Source organism: Hemicordylus capensis, chromosome 3, assembly GCF_027244095.1.
Source record: "Hemicordylus capensis ecotype Gifberg chromosome 3, rHemCap1.1.pri, whole genome shotgun sequence".
Classification (NCBI taxonomy): Eukaryota; Metazoa; Chordata; class Lepidosauria; order Squamata; family Cordylidae; genus Hemicordylus; species Hemicordylus capensis.
Window position 1 is genome coordinate 5122535 of NC_069659.1, and position 24272 is coordinate 5146806.

General features: G+C 49.0%; 2 protein-coding genes across 4 annotated transcripts; both read left to right on the forward strand.

Annotated features, from left to right (window-relative positions):
* Window positions 1-552: 552 nt before the first annotated feature.
* On the forward strand, window positions 553-8671 carry LOC128352079 (sialidase-3-like). Its single transcript, XM_053312281.1, has 3 exons — window positions 553-994; window positions 2486-2716; window positions 4942-8671. The coding sequence occupies exons 2-3, from the start codon at window positions 2510-2512 to the stop codon at window positions 5989-5991; spliced, it is 1257 nt and encodes a 418-aa protein (XP_053168256.1). The 5' UTR covers window positions 553-994; window positions 2486-2509; the 3' UTR covers window positions 5992-8671.
* A 4230-nt stretch (window positions 8672-12901) lies between these two features.
* Window positions 12902-23928, forward strand: LOC128352148 (sialidase-3-like). 3 transcript variants are annotated; one of them, XM_053312428.1, is made up of 4 exons: window positions 12902-13239; window positions 13568-13814; window positions 17937-18167; window positions 19664-23928. In XM_053312428.1, exons 3-4 carry the CDS (start codon window positions 17961-17963, stop codon window positions 20726-20728), a joined length of 1272 nt encoding a protein of 423 aa, XP_053168403.1. In that variant the 5' UTR covers window positions 12902-13239; window positions 13568-13814; window positions 17937-17960; the 3' UTR covers window positions 20729-23928. The 3 variants fall into 3 exon arrangements, with proteins under 3 accessions (XP_053168403.1, XP_053168404.1, XP_053168405.1); XM_053312429.1 differs by lacking the exon at window positions 12902-13239 and adding an exon at window positions 13261-13373; XM_053312430.1 differs by lacking the exons at window positions 12902-13239; window positions 13568-13814 and adding an exon at window positions 14247-14379.
* Window positions 23929-24272: the final 344 nt, after the last annotated feature.

Genomic DNA, 24272 nt, shown 5'->3' on the forward strand with positions numbered 1-24272 from the left:
CGCGCCCGAGGAGGGCGAGCCGCAGGAGACTCCCTGGCTGGCTCTCTCCTCTCGCCAGGCCCCTGCCAGTCCCCAGAACTAAGGCCGAGTAGGTGCACCTGGAACCCCAGCCCGTTCCAGCGTGAAAAGAGAGCCTTGGGCTCCTTGGAGGAAGAGCGGGATAGAAATGTAAAAATAAAAATAATACATTCCTCCTTGCCCTGCTGCTGCTGCTGCTGCTGCAACCCAATCTTCCCTTCCTCCCCTTCCCCTCCTTGGCTGCCGTCTCTTGAAAACCGTAAGCCTCGTCTTGCGGGGACAGCACGCAGCCACGTGTCGCCGCCTCTCGAGGGAGGAGAAGCGCAGCGCTTTATCAGGGAATGCCCCCACGCACTGCAGCTGCCTTATAAATAAAAGCCCCTCCATGATGTCGGATGGAGAGGGGTTCCAGGCTGGGTTCTCCTCCTCGGCGTGGACCGTGGAGTGGCCCCCGCCCCCGCCCTTGGGGGACTACAGCTCCCATCGGCCACAGCCAGGGGGCATGATGGGAGTTGCAGTCCAAACACAGAGCGGGTCGCCGGCCACGTGACCTCTGCTAGTCTTCGGTTCCCATCGGGCAGGTTGCCTACCAGACAACGGTGGCGGGGGAGGGACAAAAAGGTGGCCGCGCTCCAACATTTTGATGCGTCTATGGGAGTCTCCCTCCCCGCGCCCCCGCTTGGCATTGCCCGTCCCGGGCAGGAGGCCGCCGCCACCGCCGCCTCCTGCTGCAAGGACAGGCGTGCTGGGAGGGAGCCCCTTTTGCATCGCGCTTAGGGGGCAGCCGGCTTGGCTTCCTAGCAGGCTGCACTGCAGACACAGGACAGCCCGTTCATGGGGCGGAGTTAGGAGGGTCTAGGGCGAGGAGGAGGGGGAGCCTCTCCTCCCTCCGCCCCTCCCCGGGCCTGATCCTGCACGCGGAGCTCCCCGGCTCCTCCTTGCTCCTGCGCGCCAGGAAGCCGCTGCTGCACGCACGGTGAGTCATGGGGTGGGGGCTGATGTGAGAGTATCTAGAATTACCTCCCCCCCCGCCACCCCAATAAAGCCCCCCGTGGAAACGGACTGCCAGCAGCCTGAGTTGGAAAGGGGCACTCAGATGAAGGCCCAGGGTTCCCTCTTAACAGGGATTCCCAGATGTTCTTGTTAACTACAGCTCCCATAATCCGCAGCCACAATAGCCTTTGTTAGGAGGTTATGGGAGTTGTAATCAACAACATCTGGGAATCCCTGTTAGAGGCAACACTGTGGCACACACACACCACTCCAGGGCAGGCGCGCCCGTGAGCGTCTTTAAATGTAACCCCTTTAGAAATACCCCTTGCCCCATAGAACAAACAGCCCACACACACACACACAAACACACACTTTTCACCTGCATTAGAGGAAAGGAATATCTGAATATCAGAGCTTAGGCAGAATTTCCCTTCCCAAGTTACTATAAAGGAGGGTATTATTCTCTAAGGTGGCTCCTGGTTCTTGGATGATGACAAGAGCCTTACTGCTGTGCCTTATATATCTCCTGGGCATAAAGCCAGCAGAAGAGACCGCGGCCTAAGAGCCTGAGCATAGCTGCATCTATGCCCTTGGAGATGTACTGTTTTGCAAGGAGAAGTTCCCGGCCAGGTTCAGTCCCTGACAGCACGTCTGGCTAAGAAACACACTTAACTTGCTAGAGACCCTGGAGACCTCCTGCCAGTCAGAGTAGACCAGGAGTTCCAAAACCTGGTCCCCAGATGTTCTTGGACTACAACTCCCATAATCCCATTTCTTGTACTCAAACTGGTGTTGGCAAGGGGAACATGTACAAGCCACAGGGGTGGATTGTGGATAGCAAAAAGTAAAGTGTACTGTCGAGTTGGTGTCAACTCCTGGTACCCACAGAGCTCTGTGGTTGTCTTTGGTAGAATACAGGAGGGGTTGACCATTGCCTCCTCCCGCACAGTATGAGATGATGCCGTTCAGCACCTCCTGATAGTGCTGCTGTCCGATATAGGTGTTTCCAAACATACCAGTGGGGATTCGAACCGGCAACCTCTGGCTTGACAATCGAGCCATTTCCCTGCTGCGCCTTTAGGTGGCCTGGATTGTGGATAAGTCCATAGTAATAGTACCCTTAGAAGGTCTACATCAAGACATCCAGTCCACCTAGCTGGAGACCATAAGATTGCACTGAAAAAGTGGAGTGATCCTGCTTGAGTTCCTGATGAGGGGAGGCCTGGGTTCTCTCCGGAATATGACGTTAGAGCAACGGGGTGGGCAAACCTAGCCCTCCGACTGTGGTTGGACTTCAGCCTGCATCCTCCCCAGCCGCAGTGGTCAGTAGAGGGCCAAGTTTGCCCACACCTGTATTAGAGCAACCTGGGCATGGTTTTTAAGATTATAGGCAAGGTGACCTTGTTGACTATTCAATGCAACATCTCACTGCTGTTCTAATTCTTTTGCTCTCCTTTCTGCCCTCCCTTCTTAGAACATTTCTGTACTCCCAGAAAATATGGCTGAATCTCAAGTTGGTTCTGGGAAGGTGGCTCTGTTCCGCCAAGAGAAACGAGGGGGCATCACATATCGCATCCCAGCCCTGCTCTATTTGCCCACCGAGTCCACCTTCCTGGCATTTGCGGAGAAGCGTTCATCGCCCAAAGATCATCACGCTGAGTTCCTGGTGTTGAGGCGTGGGCGGAAGGAAGCAACATCCGTCCAGGTAACACCAGGGGCAAAGTAGTTGCTCAGTTCTACGTTTCATTTGTTGTTCCTTGCCTTTCTGTAAAATGCATAACCCTCGGCCACATTTGCGGTGAGGCCAAACACACAGCTAAATCAGCTAAATTTGATTAAATGGCCCCCACATCCCCAAGTTGTGAGAGGAGTTTCCAAGGACAAGGCTACTGGGCTTGGCTTCTTCTTGGATGAAAGAGCTCTGGAGACTTCTGGCATCTTTGTAATGTTTATGCCCCAACAAACACTCTGGAAAATGGAGATACAGTTTTCCCTCTAATTCTTTTCATCTGTGAGCGGGATGAGTTTTATTCTGGGTGGCAGTATCAAGGCAGCACATGCATTCGGAGCGGGGCCTTCCTGATTCAACCTGAGCAGGATCTAAAATTAACTGGACATCAAAACACTTGTGAGTGCACTCACCTGAGAGTGAATGCTGGATACAACCCAGATACAACACTCTGTATACAACAGTCCCCAGAAGGTTGTTCTAACTGCATAAACAATTTTCATCCCATCAGCTGTCTTTAGTCTAATAACTACCTACAGACATGCAGTTATATCCAAACACAGCCCAGCAGAAGAATTCCAAATATAACTGGTCTTTGAAGCAAGAGTTATCAAATCTAACGGTCTCAGCTTCATTCAGTTATGCAGTGATCATGGCTATCGTTCAGTTGTGCAATCAGAGCCTTCAGCTGTTGTCAGACTACAACTCCCATCATCCCCAGCCACAGAGACCGATAGGGATGATGGGAACTGAAGTCCGACAGCAGCTGGAGGGCAAAAGTTGTGTAGCTCTGCTGTGAATGTGTGTTTACTCCTGATTTAATTAGCAGGTGGGGTAGGAACATAAAGGAAGCTGCTTTATGAACAAGGAAGCACTCAAAGCAGTCCACACTTTGAAAAAGGAATAAGATGGTTTCCTGTCCCAAAAGGACTCTCAGTCTAAAAGGAAACAAAAAAGTAGACACCAGCAACAGGCACTGGAGGGATGCTGTGTTGGGGCTGCTGGATAGGGACAGTTGCTCTCCTTCTGCTCAATATAAGAAGCTCACCACTTCAAAAGGTGCCTCTTTGCCCAGTTGGCAAGGGGATTAACCTGACAACACAGGACGGAGTGTGTCATAGCCGCTCCACACCACCAGCATAATGTAAGGCCAGGGCCTGGGAGTTGGGCCTATAGTTCCTGATTGGCATTGCTCCTCTTGGTCATAATCTGAGGGACAAGTTCTCTCTAGCATTGGAGTGGGGTAGGAGCAGAGTACTATTTAAAGCTCCCTGAAAATAGCCTGTGTGCTCAGTCTGAACACTCCTGCCTTCCAAATATAACTCCAGAGCACATAATGCCACATGTGCCCTCGACGAAAGGCAGCTGTGATGACTTCATGGAGGAGAGGTCTATCAACAGCTAATAGTTGGAGGGCTACAGGCCACTTCCAGCCTCCAAGGCAGGATGCCTCTGAGTACCGGTTGCAGGGGAGTAACCGCAGGAGAGAGGGCATGCCCCTTTCAACTCCTGCCTGTGGCTTCCAGCGGCATCTGGTGGGCCACTGTGTGAAACAGGATGCTGGACTAGATGGGCCTCCTTGGGCCTGATCCAGCAGGGCTGTTCTTATGACCTGCATGCCAGTTGCACGTTATTTCCTGCAAAAAAGGAATTCTGCAGTGTATGGAACTGCCTGCACACCCCTTCATTTTCTAAGCACAAGGCAGCCTCTAAATAAACTAATGATTTGAAATATGAGATAGAAAAACATTTGACACTCATGGTGGCAAGGAGTGAGAAGGGGACTGTCAGTGATAAGAATGCTTCCTGGGAAAGGTTGCAGAGGAGTTCTGGAATTATGGTCAGGACTGTGTTGCCCATGATGCCGTTCTTGTAGCTAAGCTCCCATGGATAATAGCTGTCCTGTGGTTTTTGTCCCTTTGAAGGGAACTGTGATGGTTAAGCGGGTTTACTACCAATTCAAATGTGCCCTGTGTTGTACTGAGAGAAAAGCCTTTTGCAGTGGTTCTCAAGCTTGGGTCCCCTAAATTGCTGGATTACAACTCCCATCATCCCCAGCCATGATGGCCATGGTGCCAGAGGATGATGGAGAGTTTTATTCCAGCAACATGTGGATTTATGTATTAAAGATGTTATTTATTTTATTAAAGATGTTTGAGAGCCTTGGTGCCCTGTGTTGATCCTTCTCTCTGTCTCTTTAGTGGGGCCCACAAGAGTCTCTGCAGACAGCTGTACTGCCCAACCACCGGACCATGAATCCTTGCCCAGTGTATGAGAAAAGCAGTGGCACTGTTTTTCTCTTCTTCATCTGTGTGCAGACCCACATTTCAGAGGGTCACCAGATCAGGACGGGGAAGAACGCTGCCCGGCTGTGCTACGTCTTTAGCCGAGATGGAGGCCGCACCTGGAGTCAGACGACAGACCTGACGGAGGAGGTGATTGGAGAGGACTTGGTCAACTGGGCCACCTTTGCTGTTGGGCCCGGCCACGGGGTGCAGTTGAGCTCCGGGCGCCTGGTGATCCCAGCGTACACCTACTATATCCACAAGTCTTGCTTTGGCCACCCGGTTACCTTGTGTACCAAGCCTCATAGCTTGAATTTCTACAGCGATGACGGTGGGCGGACCTGGGTGCGAAGCCCGCTGCTCGAGAACTTGAGGACCACGGAGTGCCAGGTTGCTGAGCTGACCTGTGAGGATAATAGCCGGGTCTTGTACTGCAGTGCTCGCAGCCCTGAGAAGTACCGGGCTGGGGCCTTCTGCCGGGACACAGAACACCGATTTGAGAAGCCCGCCCTATGCAAGGAGCTGTGTGAGCCGCCAAATGGCTGTCAGGGCAGCGTGGTGAGTTTCTCACCAGTGCTGGCGCCCTCGGAGCTGGGCCACAAAGACGACACGGGGGAATCGACTCGTCTCCTGGGCCTTCATCCCTCCTCCAAGAACTCCAAGTCGTGGCTGATTTTCTCCCATCCCACCTGCGGACGTCAGCGTCTGGATCTGGGCATTTATCTGCATACCTCCCTGTTGGAGGAGGGTCCCTGGAGAGCTCCCTGGGTGCTGTACAAAGGGCCCAGCGGCTATTCAGACCTGGCCGTATGTGAGGAGGAGAAGCCGCTGCTGTTCGGCTGCTTGTTTGAGTGTGGCGTGTCCTGCGAATGCGAGGAGATCGCCTTCCATCTCTTCACAGATGCTGAGCTCCTGAAGAACACGGCAGAAGTTTGCTCCTGTGCAGTTTCTACCTTGCAGGCGTAAGTGCCTTTAACTAAACTCAGGATATTCAGCACCTGAGGGCCGAAACATCTTCCCCTGCCTGCTCCATGTCCACTTGAGTCAATGGCTTAGATTTAGGAAGCTTAGGGATTTTATTTTATTTATCTTATCTATGTATGTATCCAATTTCTATACTGGTTTTCTTCACAGTAGCGCCTAAAGCAGTGTACAAGTAATAAAAACCATTAGCCAAAAATACACACAAAATTTATAAACGTAATAAAAATGGACCCCAGCAACATATTAAAGGAGAAGGTCAATCAACAAATTAGAAATATAACAGGGATGGCACCACATCGAAATGAACTGAAGGAAGGATGGCACCATGATAATTTATTACTCAAAAGTAATAGAAGTATATAAAACTTCTTTCCAATAAGTAATGCACAATTTCCCCTGAGGAAGAGGTTTCTACCTCAAAACATGCTGAGTAAAAATCATTGTCACACCATACCTCCTTCCTTCCAATCAACAAATTAGAACATCTGGCCTCCTATCTTCTTCTTCTTCGCAAGAGACTTGAGTGGTTTCCTTCCAAACAGAAAACCAGGAGATACATATTTTTAAAGAAGTAAATACGCAGGACCTCCCACCTATGCCACTGTAAAGAGTATAATCTGCTGCTTCCACATCCTTAAACTGCTGACGGGAAAGGGAGGCCTGGCAGTTTACAGTTCTAAGTTTCTTTGTGTTGTGGTTTTAACTCATGGTTTGCACATACATTAGCTTTGAAACCTCAGAAGTGGATGAGATGAAGGGTCTTGGTGTCTCTGCCTCATCAGATAACTGGCAAATCACCATCTGGGGTACATCCAACTCTGAATGAGACCCCAAGTGCACTGCCTCTGTGTTGAAATATTTATAGTGGAACTCTTGGTATCCGTTGGAGTTGCTGGTGTCGAATGGATGCCATGAGCCCAGCTCAACACATGGGCTATCTCGGGGGATGTCTGCACTACAAACTTGCATTGTGGGGATTCTCAGCCACTTTGCACCCCAGATCCTCAAGTATTAGCTGTGGGGGGACCCCCGCAATATATTTAATATATTTCCATATTTGTCCAGTGATAGTTAGGGGCGGGGGGGAATAAGTACTGTACTCATCATAGTTATTTTCAAGAACTTTATGCTGGCTCCTTTTTTATGTGTTGCTGGGAAAGGCTGGGAACTACTAGAACTTGTTACATCCAGATCTCTCTTGTCAACAGTGGAGGTGTAATTAAAATTCAGAAAATGTAAAGAACGTGCTCTATTTAACGATAAATGAAGTTTTGAGGAGCTGCCTTTAAATGAAGTTTTAATTTTCCAGAGACCACCTGGACTTGGCCCATGGATGGTTCCCCAGGTTAAAATTCCTTATATTGGGTTTATATTGTCACGACTTCTCCCAAAGAATCCTGGGAATTCTGCTTTGATGAGGGACAATTAAATCACTCATTGTCCTCAGTGAATTACAACTCCCAGAGTTTTCTAGTGGAGAGGAAATGGCTATTAGGGATGTGCAAACCGGCTCGAGGTCAAGCCTAACCCTAACATCGGACAAATGGCCAGGGCACATGTGCAGCTCCAAAATGGCCATCGCGATCACGGAGAGGGCTGAAATGCCCCCCAAATAGGCCAAACCATCTCATAGAAGAGGAGGCCAGTGGGAGGAGGGGAAACCCTTGGGGACACCCCTCACGGCCACAGCAGCACCTCCCAGAGGCTGCCAGTACATTTTTCACTTTCAGAACCCCGAACTGGCTTGAATTTGAGCCGAGCCAGGGTTCTAGTTCAGGGGCACAAAACCGAACGTGCCCGGTCTGCTTCAAGTCTGGTTGGGACTTGAATCGAACCAGGCAAACTAGTTTTGTGCACACCCCAATGGCTATTAAACCCTGTGCGGTAGGTCAGGTTGAGAGTGTGTGGCAGGTCCTTGCAGTTCAGCCAGTGGACTTTGTGACCGAGTTGGGGGGTTGAACTCAGGTCTGGCCTGGCTTAACCACTGCACCACCACACCGGCTTTCATCCTGCAGTCCAAAATGATACAGGCCAGAATCCAGCCACTAATGCATAGATCTGCTCAGTTTTCAGTTGTCTGTGGATTTTAAATGCCCCACCACCACCACCACCCCGCCCTGCAGGCTTATGAGGTCTGTGGTATGAATAGATGGGTGACACACCCTTCTAATCTGCTGCAGAAGCTGTGACTTGTAGTACTAGTAGTACTAGGCTGTTTCCCTTTTTTCACAGCTGTTCAGAATCTAGCAGCTGTAGGCTCTGGTGCCGGTAAGACCCATCAAGATCTGTTTGTAGATGTTGCATGAAACTCTGATACTATCAGGTGTCTGCAGGAGTGTCTTTGTATCATGCACACAGTGCCAGCCTATAGCCTATTACTGGCCTCAGTGGTTGCTGCACACAATCCAGGATTACTGTGGGGGGTCCTTTGGGCACACTAACTCCTCCGAATAGGAGGGAAATTGGTTTTTCTGGTTGGCATGCTACCAAAGGTGTAATATTCACTGTGGAACAGATTTCATGACACTAGAGACATTCCCAAACGTTCTGCCTTAAGTGCCTTGTGGGTGGTGGTCGGTATGCACTAAATGCAAAATTATATGGAAACGGTTGCCCTGATATCCAGAAAAACGTGTTTGAATAAAGTTCTCTGGCTGCCTCACATCCTGTGCTTGCTTGTTTCCTTAACAGGTGTGGTTGTTTTGCGTTAGAGCAGGGATACCCAGAAGGTTGACCTAGATTCATCGGTAGATCTCTAGGAGGTGATTTGCAGTAGATTTGGAAGGGTTTCGGATTCCCAGCTGCAGTGAGCAAGTTGCAGACCTCTGAACTTCAGTGTTCGCCAGCTGTGAAATGGGACTTCAGGTCACAGAGTCTCTGCGGTGGCAGGGCTGGTGCTAATTGCATAGCCCAGGAGTTCTCAAACGTGAGTCCCCAGATGATGATGGAGTATAACTCCCATCATCTCCTGTGTTGACCGCTCAAATGGCTGCCACACATCTGGATCAGCCAGCTGGTGTGTGTGGGGGTGCTCATTGGCTATGCGGGATGATTGGTGGTGGTGGTCCATCCTTCATGGTTGGAACCCCTTTGACCCGTACCCAGTTCCAGCCAAGGACAAGAGGGAGAGGATGGCCTATCCTTCAGTGAGTAACCTCTGCTTGCAGAATACCCCACAGACATCAGGATCACCTCTGAGTTTGGGACGAATTCCACTTCTCTTACTGGGGAACCACCACCAAGGCCCCTCCTCCCCAGAGATCCAGAACCACCACCCCACTTCAGAGCCATGTCCTTCTCCAGACCCTGCCACTCCCGTGGAATCTCCCTTTGCCACAGCACCTGAACATTTACCTGAGGAACAGCACATCCCCGAAACCTCACAGGCTGTAGCCCCTCGAGAATAATCCCCGCTTCCCCAACTTCCCTGGGTGAACTCCCACATGCAGAGACGCAGGCGAGCCAGGAAATCCTCCAAGGCTGATTCTTATGCTACTTTCTGGTCTAGCTTGGAAATGTATATGAAGGCTATGAAATTTTGTGTTCCAGTTTGTAAGACTGGACAAGATCTGTTTAAGTTGGATATTACTGATTAGTTGGTTATTATTTTTTATTTTATTTATTTATTGTTAAAATTATATACCGCCTTTCATTAGAACAATCCCAAATTTTACAGCAAAATTTAAAAACAAGATTGTAAAAAAGACACAATTAAAATATTAAGCTAAAAATATAAAACAAACCTGATTAAAAATTTTAAACACAAGCATGAAAGCAATACAAAGTACAAAGAGCAGCAGCAGAGGCAATCATGTAAAGGCCTGGATAAAAAGCCAAGATTTTACACTTTTTCTAAAATCTGTGATGGAGACAGAGGAGCGAATAGCCACCCGGAGAGCATTCCAGAGTCTGGGGGCAGCCACAGAGAAGGCCCTGTCCTGTGTGCACGACAACCGAGCCTCCCTCATTGTCGGCACCTGGAGCAGGGCCCCCTCAGATGACCTTGTCAAGCGGGCAGCAACCCTTGGGAGCAGGCAGTCCCTCAGATACCCCGGGCCCAAACCGTTAAGGGCTTTAAAGGTCAAAACCAGCACCTTGAATTAGACCCGGAAACGAACTGGCAGCCAGTGCATCTCTTTCAGAATGGGTGTGATGTGCTCCCGCCGGGCAGCTCGAGATAAAACCCTAGCTGCCGCGTTTTGCACTAGCTGCAGTTTCCGGATATTCTTCAAGGGCAGCCCCATGTAGAGCGCGTTACAGTAATCCAGCATGACACGACCAAGGCATGGGTAACCGTGGCCAGCACCTTGAATTGGACCCGGAAACAAACTGGCAGCCAGTGCAGCTCTTTCAAAATGGGTGTGATGTGCTCCCATCAGGCAGCTCCGGATAAAACCCTAGCTGCCGCATTATAATTTAGTTGGTTGTTATGGACTAGTGGATATTTTAATTTCATGTTCGTTTTAATTTATGTTAATTTCAAGTGATAATAGGCTGCTGCTTTTTTTGTATTCAGTCATGTACCAGAATAAAGTTACTACCCCTACTCCAGGGCTGACGTAAAGGTGCTCACTTGGCAGCCAGGAAGCTACACACAGATGTGTCTACTCAGGAGGAGGACTACTCAGGAGCTGGGTTGGTTTGCAGGAAAGGGAATGGCTATATATGGCACGACTTTATGCAGCAGCTTCATTGCTGGTAGCAACAGACCACCTAGGGAAGCTCTCTTGTAGCCCCTAAGCACTAGACCAGCCCCGGATCCATGTTCCATGTACCCAGAGAAAACTGGGTCCCTTGTGTTCCAGTTACCGGCTGCTGGACCAGTGTTCCCTCTAACAGGGATTCCCAGATGTTGACTACAACTCCCAGAATCCCCAGCTGCAATGGCTTTTGCTTGGGGTTTATGGGAGTTGTAGTCAACAACATCTGGGAATCCCTGTTAGAGGGAACATTGTGCTAGACCCCAGAACAGCAACCTCAGCGTTCCCTGCAGCCATCAGTTGCACCTCTGCCTTTGAGATCTTCCTGCTCCAGACCTGTGTTAGTCTGTCCTTAGCTCCAGCTGGAGAGGGCATGATGGCATTCCTGACAGCTGCCACGGAGGAAGAGGAAGCAACACAAGTGGCAGCCTCTGTTGCAAAGAGGCACCTTTTAATTCATGTTGCAGGCATGCTTCTGAGGGCATTCCCAGGTGTCGGTACACGGCAGGATATTCAAAGCCCACTCCAAGTTCTTATTAAGAACATAAGAACAGCCCTGCTGGATCAGGCCCAAGGAGGCCCATGTAGTCCAGCATCCTCTTTCACACAGTGGCCCACGGTGGATGCTTCTGGGGAGCCCTCTTGCTCCCCTGCAACTGGGATTGAGAGGCATCATGCCTCTGAGGCTGGAGATGGCCCACAGCCACCAGACTAGTAGCCATTAATAGACCTATCCTCCATGAATCTGTCTAAGCCGCTTTTTAAGCCATCCAAGCTGGTGGCCATTGCCACATCCCGTGGCAAGGTATTCCATAGATTAATTATGCACTGTGTGAAAAAGTACTTCTGCTTGTTGGTCCTAAATTTCCCAGTTTCATGGGGTGACCCCTGGCTCTAGTGTTGTGAGAGAGGGAGAAAAATTTCTCTCTGTCCACCCTCTCCACTCCATACATAATTTTATACACCTTGATTGTGTTTCCCCTTTGTCGCCTGTTTTCCAATGTAAAGAGCCCCAGAGGCTGTAGCCTAGCCTCATGAGGAAGGCTTATTCCCTGTATACACACCGTTACAGAATTCACGCTGCTTCTTAATGGCAACTGGGTGCTTTCCAGATTACAGGCTACAGATTTCTGGGTTATAGGCTACAACAGCAGTAAAATGCTTCGGCTTGGCAGGATCAAACTGAAAACGTAAATAAAGGGTGTTGTGCAAAGCCTCCAGGATGCTTTCCAGATTACCTGCTCAACAGTGGCAAAATGCTTCGGTACAGGCGAATTGCATTCAAAATGTAAATAGCAAAGTGCCCAGCAGGGGGAGCAGTCTCATAAAAACTAACAACCCAGAAATACAGCAACCTTGTTACACTGGACATACTTGTTACAGCAATAAATTGCAGTGAATTTGAAACAAGCCATTGGAGACGTGTACAGCACCCTGCTGACAGTGTAGGGACTGTGGTGTTTTTATTTATTTATTTTTACATTTGTATCCTGCTCTTCCTCCAAGGAGTCCAGAGCGGTGTACAACATACTTGAGTTTCTCCTCACAACTACCTCGTGAATTAGGTTAGGCTGAGAGAGGACTGGCCCAGAGTCAACCAGCTAGTATCATGGCTGAATGGAGATTTGAACTCAGGTCTCCCTGTCTTGGTCCAGCACTCTAACCACTACGCTGGCTCTACGCTGGCTGGTGTCACAACACAGGAAGTGCGGAAGCACACTTCAGAGATATGCTGTGACCCCATTGCAAGGTCTAATCTGGAAAGCACCCAGGGTGCTTTACAGATTACACACAATAGTGTCAATGGGAAAATACAGCCATTTGGAGGGGGACGGGTTGGTGACGGACTTGCAACATTGTAGCACTGTATCGCCAAGATAAAACCTGAGAGGAGGCATCGGAAATGTGAACAGCACCTTGCTGACCGCACAGGGACTGCGATGTTGAAACACAGGCAGTGCAGAAGCGCACTTAGTGGACAGCAGGGACAATGCAGCAGCCTGTAATCTGGGAATCACCGAGCCCAAGCATTCGACTGCGGTTGTAGCCTGTAATCTGGAGAGCGCCCAGCTCTAGGAAAAGGCAGGTGGTGTTTCTTGGAATGCCAGAGCTGGCCAGCAGGTGGTGCTGCAAGGCTGGCATCCCTGCTCAGCCTGTGCGCAAAGGGGGGGGGGGCATTCAGTCACTAGGGAAGTCGCCGTGCGTGCCTTGTGCTTGGAACTGGCACGAAAACGCGGGATATATCCCGCAGTGTATTATGGCCCAGCTGGAAACGCGCTGAGGATCTCGGGCATGGGGCAGAGCATGTGCGTTTCATGAAGTGTGGGGAGTCGAGGAATGCCCCTCTTCGCAGAAGAGCAAGACCTCAGCAGCAGAGCGAAAGTGCTTCCGGTGTGGGATACCCGAGCTCAGGGGATCAGGAGATGGAGGGACTCCTCCTGAAAGGGGGTACAAGAGGAATTCGAGGGAGTCATGGAGGAGGAGGAGGAGTTCAGTGAACAAGTAAAACCTTGGAAACCCCGTTTAAAGGGTAAGGGTGGGGGGGAGGCCTCGGTTTTAGATAGATTCGCTTCCACTTCCACGGTTTGCTTTTCACTTCTGCTCAGCGTGTTCCCCACGAAAGCTCAGGTTGCAAAGATGCGCTTAAGCCTCCAGGAAACGACGGTAAAGACCCAGAGATACTTCTCGGGAGCGCGCAGGAGGGGAGGGGATCATGGGCGGGGAGGCGGGTCCGTGAGTAGGGTTGGAGGGGGGGGGAGAGCCCGCCCACCCCCAGCTCTGCCTGGGCTGCTTTGCATGCGTGGCGCGAGCCAAGAGAGCATCTTCGGCTTCCCGTTCCCTTCCTTCTCTGTCTGCAGCGGGATTCCCGGAGCGCAGCAGCCCGTCTCTCTCTCTCTGCGCTTCTCCGCTCTTTGCCAAGCGGTAGAGCCCGCCGGTGTCTGGGGCGGGCTGCCAGCCCCTAGTCCCGTCTCCTTTCCAGTCCTGGCTGGGGCCTGATCCTGCCCACGTCGCGGAGGAGGAGGAGGAGTCCCCTGGCTGGCGGCGCTGACGCCGACTTCCCCTGCGCGCCCGCGCCGACTCGCCGAGGAATCTGCTGCACGCGCGGTGAGGATGGAGACGGAGCGGGGGGGGGGGTGGGATCCCTGCAGGAATGATCGCCCCCGGGCCCGCCCCTCCACCTGCCCCGGCGCTGCCCTCCTCCGACTGGCTGGTGGTGGGGACCGGGAAGGGACCTTCAGCGCCCGGGGCAAAGGGAGAGGCAAAGGGGCTCTGGTCTGAACGCAGCCTCCACCCAGGGGGAGAAAGGGGGGCCCGCTCTCCTCACCCCAGCCCCTCTGCCGGAGCCAGAGGAGCTCTTCCCCACTCCTGCCCCCCCCCACACACACACCCTGCTGCCCCAGAGAGCGGAAGCGCCCCCTCTCCTCCCCCCCTGCCCCCCTCACTTGCATTAAATAAGCATCATTGGGGAGGAGGGGGCGCCTGGGGGGAGATGCAGGGAGGAGGGAGGGAGGGAGGGAGGCCGCAGCGGTGCTGCTTCTCCGGCCGCTTTCTGCCCCAGAGGCAGTGGTGCGCAGTGTGCTCCTGTCAGAAGGTGGTTTCTTCCAAGGAGAACTTAACCGCCCAGCACCCCCTCGCTCGAGCTGGGAGAAAGGAGCCCAGCCTCAATCCGGTGCGTAGAACTAGACAGGAGGGGAGGGAGCTTGGTTTGCCACCGGGGCGTAACAAGGCTGGAGTGGGCCCAGAGACAACATTTTAAAATGGGCCGCTTGCTGATACACACACACACACTTCACAATATATAGTGCACCCACACTCACATCCCCATTATGCCCGCTTCTCTAGAAAAGGCCACTCCCTCGCTTTCACCCGGTCCCTCCACCCTCCCGTGGGGAAGGAAGAGCGCTCCCGGCTCGGAGTTGCTTCTGCAGACAAGGGCTTTGCTGCATGCAGGCCGCCTTTGCTCCGAACTTGGGGTTGGCTTTTCCAGGGCACCGAAGCTCTGCGGGTGTTGGGGAGGCATGTGACTTGCCTCGGGGGTTTTTAACTGTTAACTGATTTTAATTGTTTGTTGTAAACCTCCCTGAGCCATTTTTGGAGGGGCAGTATATGAATTAAATAAATAAATAAATGTTAGGATGCCACAGGGGAACAGCGGATTCAGAGATAAGGCTTTTGAAACAAAGAGAGAAAGGGCCAGTTTGGATGAGGTTTGCCCGCACACTAAGGTTAGGGACGCGCCAAGGGTATGCCTGACCTGATATCACAGGAGGATGTCTTGCTTGATGCACTCTTGAGGCATCCCTGAATTGTGTAAGGGGGCGATCATCTGAATCACTCCTCGATATATGCTCTAAAACCATGTTTATACAGGGGATTGCATTCGCCTTTTTAGCAGCTGCATCACACGCTGCTGGCTTGCGTTCACTTGTGGTTCACTAAGACCTTACTGTCTTTTTCACACGTACTGCTGCCAGACCAGTTCTCCCTTGTCCTATACTTGTGTCTTTTCTAAATCGAGGACTTTATATTTTTATTGACTTTATTTTGGGGGGGGGGTGTGCAATATTTGTGTGTGTTCAGATCATTTTGAATCATGATTCTGGCTTGTTCGCTCTCCCCGTCCCCAGCTTCACGTCATCTGCAGATATGATAAACAGCCCTTCTACTCCCTCATTCATGGGACAGCCTAGGGCCCAGGATCAAACCCTATACCAATTCATTTGATACCACCCTCCAGGATGACATGAAACCATTGATGAGTATTCGTTGAGGATGGTTGTTCAACCAGCTGTGAATTCCTCATAACAGTAGCATGATCTAACCCACATTTTCCTTATTGGGTCAACAAGGATATCATGACTTTGTCAGATGCTTTGCTGACATAAATATACATTATGTCTACACAGTTCCCATGGCCTACTAAATGAGCAACTGTTACCATGAAAAAGGAGATGAGATGCGTTTGGCATGACTTATTCTTGACAAACCCGTGCTGGCTGCCATTAGTCAGACTGCTGGACTAGGACCGGGGAGACCCAGGTTCAAATCCCCATTCAGCCATGAGACATGCTGGGTTACTCTGGGCCAGTCACTTCTCTCTCAGCCTAACCTATTTCACAGGGTTGTTGTAAGGAGAAACTTAAGTATGCAGGACACTGCTCTGGGCTCCTTGGAGGAAGAGCAGGATATTAAAAAAATGTTTTAAAAAATCTGTTCTAGCAAAAAAAGAAAAATATGTTCTTGCCAGTTGCCTGTTGTCAAGTTGATTGGTCATTACTGTAGTTTTGCAGATCCTCCCTTTCCCCTTCTTTCTTCTTCTTGTAATAATTTGTAGAGATCTTCTTGTAGAGATTTTTATACTAGGTGGCATATAAATTCAATAAATAAATAATAATTTTATTGATAGACTCCTTGTAATTGCTTTGTGCAATGTTGATTTATTTTATTTTATTTAGCTGCCTTGACTGTGCCAATGGCATATAGATTTAGGACACCCAGTCCACCAGGACGTTATCCTGTTAAAGTCAAAGCACGCCTTTCGTTCAGAGCAGCTTGCTCAGGAGAACTTCCTGGAGGGGTTGTGTATAAGCAACCTTGGAGGAAAACCAAGAGTCTTTTGGCACTTGAAAGACTTCATAGTGATGTAAGCTGTTTGTGCATCTGACAAAGCAGGTTCTTCTAGTCCACAGAAACCTCACCCACAAGAAAGACGAATTATCATCTTTGTTGGTGCAAACTCTTGTTTGTTTTTGGACCAACTCATGTTTAAAATAATCAGTGCAAGCTCTCAAGTTGCACATTTTTGCTTAGGAAACTTGCTACATTTTAGTTTTCTGGTGAAATGCCCTCTCTTGTGACTGCATAAAAGCTGCTGAGAGCAACAAAAAATATGGACAAACAGAAAAGTTCATCAGGATATAAGCTCTGCTGCTTCCATTCTCATCTGCTATTGTAGTCCAGGTTTTCCCAACTTTGGGTCCCCAGATGTTGTTGGAACTACAACTTCCATCATCCCCAGCCACAATGACTGAAGGGGTTGCTGTCCAACAACAATGGGGGGGGGGGATATGTGGGAACCCTGCACTAATTCATCTTGGTGCATCTGAGAACTGTTGGTGATTTTCCGGTACGACTGATATATATTTAACTTTACTGTTGTAAGTTGCCTTGAATAGTTTGGCAGAAAGGCAGAATAAAAGTAACTCAACAACAATAAAATAATAGTTTTTTAAAAGAGGGGAACTCTGGGTAAGTGCATAATAATGGGGGTGCTACAAGTTTTTTGTCGTTGTGCCTATCTGTGTATCCAAAACCAATGATGAACATAAAGAGGTCCTGCTTGAGTGAAGGGGGGCCTGGGGTCTCTCCAGCGCTCTATGTGGGGCTGCCTTTGTACGTAGCCTGGAAACTGCAGCTGGTCCAGAATGCTGCAGCCAGGTTGGTCTTTGGGTCATCTCGGAGAGACCATATCACTCCTGTGCTAAAAGAACTACACTGGTTGCCAATAAGTTTCCAGGCAAAATACAAGGTTTAGGTTATAACCTATAAAACCCTAAACAGCTTGGGCCCTGGGTATTTAAGAGAATGCCTTCTTCACTATGAACCACACCACCCATTGAGATCATCTGGAGAGGTTTGTCTGCAGTTATCACTAGCTCACTAGCTGGTGGCGACTTGGGGACGGGCCTTCCCCATTGCTGCCCGGAGGCTTTGGAACACGCTCCCTGCTGAAATAAGAGCCTCCCCATCTCTTACAACTTTTAAAAAGGCAGTCAAGACGCATTTGTTCACCCAGGCTTTTAACTAGATATTGTTTTAACTGCATTTTAATAGTGTTTTAATAGTTTTAACATTTTAATTTTAATTGTTGAAATATTTTAATCTCTTTATCTGTTGTTTTTATTGTTTTGTTGTAAACCGCCCAGAGACTTGCGTTTGGGGCGGTATACAAACAAATGTGTTAAATAAGTAATAAATAGGAGAGTCTTGCAGATTCCAGTGTAGAATCCATGGTGGTCTCAGGCCAGTCTGCCATTCATATGAGCTGAAATGGCCCAAGCTCTTGGAGTCAGGGGATCAGCCACATAAACATTGCCCCTAGATCCCTTACATTGAAACCACCTGAATGTACTCTTAAGGTTACGGGCAAGTTGCCCTCATGGATTCTCCAATGTAAGACATGATGGTTCTGATTCTTCTGGTCTCTCTTCTTTTTCTCCCTTCCAGAATCTTCCTCTGCTCCCAGGAACCATGACTGAGGCTCGCGTTGGTTCTGGAAAGGTGACTCTTTTCTGCCAGAACAAGCAAGAGAGCCTCTTCTACCGCATTCCAGCACTGCTGTACCTGGCCCCGGAGTCCACGTTTCTGGCGTTTGCAGAGGAGCGCTCATCACTCAGGGATGAAGACGCCAAGTTTCTGGTGATGAGACGAGGGCTGAAGAAAGGGACCTCTGTCCAGGTAATCACTCTGGGGCAGAATTAGTTGCACTGTTCTTCATTTCATTTGGGTTTGGTTTTGTTTTTAATTCTCCTTTGACCTTTTCATAAATCCCTGCCTCTCTCTGTCCTTTGCATCTCAGGGCCAAACTATACACCCTGTCAGCAAATATGTGATAACAGCTTGAGCCAGAGGGAGGGGATTGGGGAACTGTGGTGGGGAGATTAGGAAAACCCTTCCTGCTTGTGCTGAGGTCCTGAGCTCAGCTCTGATCCCATCTTGGATTAAGGACTTTGATGTATATCACATCACCGTCATTCCGGCAGGTCACCTTGGCAACTTGCTACTCTGTTGACTGACAATTCTCAGTATTTATTTTGTTTGTTTGTTTGTTTTGTTGTATTTATATACTGCCCTGTATAAAATCTCTGGGCAGTGTCCAATTAAAACTTACAATCATATGGAATAATTGGAGCCAGCGTGGTGTAGTGGTTAGAGTGCTGGACTAGGACCGGGGAGACCCGAGTTCAAATCCCCATTCAGCCATGATACTAGCTGGGTGACTCTGGGCCAGTCACTTCTCTCTCAGCCTAACCTACTTCACAAGGTTGTTGTGAAAGAGAAACTTAAGTATGTAGTATGTAGTAAACCGCTCTGGGCTCCTTGGAGGAAGAGCGGGATATAAAATGTAAATAATAATAATTATCATTATTATTAAATAATATTAATTTAATAGTAATAGTAATAATTAATAATATCAATATATTAATATTAATAGTTAATATTAAATATTAATAATACGTAATAATAATTATTAATATTACATATTATTAATATATTAATATTAACTATTAATATTAATATATTGATATTATTTATTATTATTATTAATTGGCGCCCCGGGTGCAATTCCAAAAGACTTTGAAGAGCACCTCAACACCATAGGGGCCACAGAAATCACCATCAGCCAATTACAAAAAGCAGCTTTACTGGGAACAGCCTATATTCTGCGACGATATCTATAACAACTGACAATAAAATTCTGGCATCCCAGGTCTTTGGGAAGGACCCGATGTCTGGATAAAACAAACCAGTCAATAACACCTGTCTGACTGTGTAAATAAATAATAATAATAAATAATTAAAATAACCATCTTTAAAACATTGTAAACTAAAAGCTTGGTAAAATAGGTGTCTTTTCAAAAGGCACTTTTGATAATGTCTGTTGTGGCAGGGAGGAAAACTGGAGCTGATAGGAATGGTGTTTCTGGGAGATGTTTCTTGAGACCAAAAGTTCCAATGTTATGGTCAGGACTACATTTCCCATTATGCATTCCAGTGGCCAAGCTCTGTTGCATAACAGTTGCCTTATGGCATGTTCCTTTGTTGGAAGTGACTGGAAGTGAAATAGATTTAATACCCATTTAAACATATTGTGTGTATATATGCCCTGTGTGATATTAAAAGAAAAGTGTCTTGGTTCATCATTTTGGGCACTTCTCTCTGTCTGGTTCTAGTGGGGTCCTCAGGCGCCCCTGATGACTGCCGCGCTGCCCTGCTACCGCACCATGAGCCCTTGCCCGGTATATGAGAAGAAGAGTGGCACGGTTTTCCTGTTCTTTATCTGTGTGTTGGACCACATCACAACACAGTGCCAGATTCTGAGAGGGAAGAACGCTGCCCGGCTGTGCTACGTCTTTAGCCGAGATGGAGGCCGCACCTGGAGCAAGACGACGGACCTGACGGAGGAGGTGATTGGAGAGGACTTGGTCAACTGGGCCACCTTTGCTGTTGGGCCCGGCCACGGGGTGCAGTTGAGCTCTGGGCGCCTGGTGATTCCGGCGTACGCCTACTGCATCCACAAGCGTTGCTTCTGTTGCTCCTTCTGCTGCATCAAGCCTCACTGCTTCACTTTCTACAGCGATGACGGGGGACAGAATTGGGCCCAGGGCCAGCTCCTTGAGAGCTTGAAGACAACAGAGTGCCAAATTGCTGAGGTGACCCTCCAGGATAAAAGCCACATTTTATACCTCAGTGCCCGTAATTCAGATCGGGACCATTGCCGGGGTGAAGCCTTCAGCAAGGACAACGGAGTCCAGTTTGAGCGGCCTGTCCTATGCAGGGAGCTGTCTGAGCCACCACATGGATGCCAGGGTAGCATCGTGAGTTTTACCCCTGTGCTGGGGCCCTCAGGGCCGGGCCAGCAGGAAGGAGCAGGCAATCTGACTCATCTGCAGGGCATCCATTCCTCCTTGGCCTCCCTCAAGAATTCCACGTCATGGCTGGTTTTCTCCCATCCTACCAGCAAATGCAAACGCCTGGATCTGGGCATCTACTTGAATGCTTCCCCACTGGAGAAGGGATCCTGGAGAGCTCCCTGGTTGCTGTACAAAGGGCCCAGCGGTTACTCAGACCTGGCCGTGTGTGAGGAGGAGAAGCCGCTGCTGTTCAGTTGCTTGTTTGAGTGCGGCGTGTCCAGCGAATGTGAGGAGATCTCCTTCCAACTCTTCACGGATGCTGAGCTCCTGAGGAATGTGGAGGAAGGGGTTCCTGCCCTCAGAAGCCCAGCTGCCCTAAACTAAGCTCAAGGATATTCCGTGCCCTAGAACTAGGGCCCAAGTTTCTTGGGGGAAAGTGTTACACTTTATTGGGGTCTAGGCGGGCCTGAACGGAGCTACAAGCCCAATACCATGAGGAAAGAATTGGGGCTAAATTTTAGGTCATGCAAACTCCACCCCCACCCCCGTATTTGTACCGTATGTCCTGATCTTGTACAGAGATTTGCTGGAGATCATAATCCTGTTCACATGTTGCATTCAACACCTGTACTATCTGTATACAGTGGACACATGTACGGTTATTCAAACATCATGTTCAGCACATGTACTAGATTCAGCTTCCTCTCTGTACCCTGCATTTGAAGGGGGCTGTTCCCAGGTTCACTTCTTAAATGAACACATTCACACAGAAAAGGGTACATGTAAACAAACATCCAAACCCAGGTGCAAGTTAATGTCTGAATACAGTTTCTGAATAGGGCTAATCAGAAAGAGATTGAGGATAGACCAAGCTAAATTGAAGGGCAGAACTGCGTAGAGATTGTTGATTTGGGTGGTATAACAATGCTATAAATAATTCTGACAGTAACTACTTGCCCAGGCCCTCTAGGTGAGGGAAAGCCATGTGTTATCGTATATGGGACATGCTCTCTTAAAAATTACCAGTGTCCAGAGGGCCTTTGTTGCTTGACTAAGTGTTCTCTTGAAATCTGGTTCCTGGCAAGATGTGTTAGAACCCTCTGTAGCACACTGTGACACATTAGCACACCATTTTGAGAGTAACATCTCTCGCATTCACCAGGAGTTGGACTCTACAGCTGATGCAGTGTCATTGGGAGGGTGTCCAGAGTACCACCTGGTCCAGTTTTGCTGGAAGAGTTTCAATTTTTCGTGCCTGAGGATGTGCACAAGGTGTTCATTCAAGTTTGACGTACCACGTGCGTGTTTGACCCTTGACCTTCATGGCTTATTAAACCTAGTACGGAGCAGTGTTCCCTCTAACAGGGATTACCAGATATTGTTGACTACAACTCCCATAACCCCCAAGCAAAGGCTATTGCAGCTGGGGATGCTGGGAGTTGTAGTCAGCAGCATCTGGGAATCTGTGTTAGAGGGAACACTGGACCCAAGGGTTAGAAGCCTGCACTGTTGATAGGAGTCACTGACCCCAGAAGATATGTGAGCCAATAGCCTCCAGTCTCCAGAGGGCATTCAAGAAACTGACCAGGTGCCAGAGGCAGGGAACAGGGTGACTGGACGAGTGCCTGTCCCTTGTGTGTAATTTAATTGATATACCACATCGCTGCCACACTACTGTGTTTGGCTATAAACACAATAATAATAATAATTTAGTAATTACACTGTATTTGTTAGCCATCCCATAACAAATTGTTTTCTGGGCAGCTCACAACACAGCATTAAAACATCCAATAAAAATGCATAAAACACATCAAATCACCACACACACAAATACAATTAAAAACAATTTAAAAACTTCTTTTTTAAAGAAAAAAAAATCAATTTTAAAAAGCCTGAGTGAACACCTGGCATTTAAAAGAACAAAGTGATGACACCAGGCCAAGCTCACTGGGGAGGCTGTTCCATAAACGGTGCTACCACCCAAAAGACCTCCCTAGTAGGTACCTGCCTTACCCTGCCTCAGAGCAGGGCCTCTAAAGGAGATCTTAAGGTTTAGGTTGGGACATATGGGGCAAGATATTCACTCAGGTTAACTGGTCCCAAGCCATTGAGGACTTTAAAGGTTAAAACCAGCACTAAAGCAGAAACTAAACAAAGCTATAGGACACCAATTGTCCATTTGGTTTTCAAGACAAGGCCGTTCCTGTAAATGTCTCAGACTCAGAACAGTCAAGGGATTGTTGGGGGTGCTTTGAAAGGTGCTTTACACCAGCCCCAGAGAAAGAATACTTGGATGGCTGCTGTTTCTAACAACCAACAGGTCTTCCTACCAGCCTACCTCATTGTCGAGTGCAGAAAACCTGTGGCGAACACAGCCTTACGCTAATAAGTACAAAGAGAGACCTAGTGGCCAATAGTTCCAGGTTTCCCTCAACTGTGGTTTTAGCTCAGGAATTTTAGGCCATGTTTGATCAGCCAGCTCCTGTGACCAATATGAGAGCTTTGGCCAGAACTGTTACGTATTCCTCACCTTCTGCTTTTGTATTTTAAAGAAAAAAACTTTCTAAAAATGGATGGTGATGCTCTCATCAGCTTTGGGAGCAAATAGCCATGTGAGATATCTCCAACCTTTGATGGAACCACATGTGGACTCTAAAGGTTCCATCTACGTATCAAAGCATTTTTAATGGAGCCCGTTTAATGGAATCCACTGGAGCTGCTGGTATGGGTGCTTCTGCCACCATCTTGGATGCCATGAGTCTGGCTCAAATGTGTGCTCCCTAAGCGAACATCTGCTCTACAACTTGATATCTGGTTTTTGCCAGTTAGTTTTAACTGCCATGGCCTGCCCCCACAAATCCTGGAAATTCTGCTTTCATGAGGATGCTGAGAATGCTCTGTCAGATTAATCCTTAGTCCCCCATGCAGAACTACAGTTTCCAGATTTCTCTGGAAGAGGGAGATTGCTGTTAACTGGTTTTAAGTCTGGTGTAGATTAGCCTTAAAGCCAAATGCATTGGAAAGTATACCTATCTTTGGGTTGGTATCTGGTGCCATCACTGGGATTTCCCCTTCCCTCCTTATCCAATGATTTCCAATACTGTCCAGCCTTGAAAGACTGAATGTTCCTGAGTCGCAGGTTTGCAAGAAATGTCAGTTTCCCTCTATGTGGGGCTGCCTTTGTACGTAGTCCGGAAACAGCAGTTAGTCCAGAATGCGGAAGCCAGGTTGGTCTCTGGATCATCTTGGAGAGACCATATCACTCCTATCTTAAAAGATCTACACTAGCTGCTGATGAATTTCCAAGCAAAATACAAGGTTTGGGTTATCCTCTCTAATAAAACGCTTGGTGTCCGTGCCTCCCTGGCCTGTTCTGGGCATGCGTGGAGTGCATGCCCAGTTCGGCCGAGACAAAAACGGACACAGCCACCAGGCAGCCATCTTGGAGGCTTCGCCCGGCCGCGGAAAGGACAGAAGCGGCCGCCGCGAAGCCAGGGAAGAGGAGGTGGGGGAAATTGGCCGAGGCGGCGGCAGAGCCGGCCCATGTCAGTTGGGGGGGAAAAGTCCTTAATTGAAGAGGGAGAGAGGAGCGCGCAAGCAGTGCTCCTCTCTGAGCAAAGGCTCTGCCCGAACTGGCGCTTTGGGCGGAAAGGACGCAAGAGACGTCCTTTCCGCCCAAAGCTCCAGTTCAGGAAGAGGCTTTGCAGAGAGAGAAGCACTGCTTGCAAGCTTCTCTCTCCCTCTTCAATTAAGGACTTTTCCCCCCCAACTGACATGGGCCGGGGTAAGGTGGTGTCGGAAGCTGGGAGGGAGGGTGGGAGTTCGGCGGCAACGGCGGGGGCAGCATTTTCTATTTAAAATTTCTACGGCCTCTGCTCGGCCCCCATAAAGAGAGGGGGGAAAGGCTAGCGCCCATTATTAACGGGCT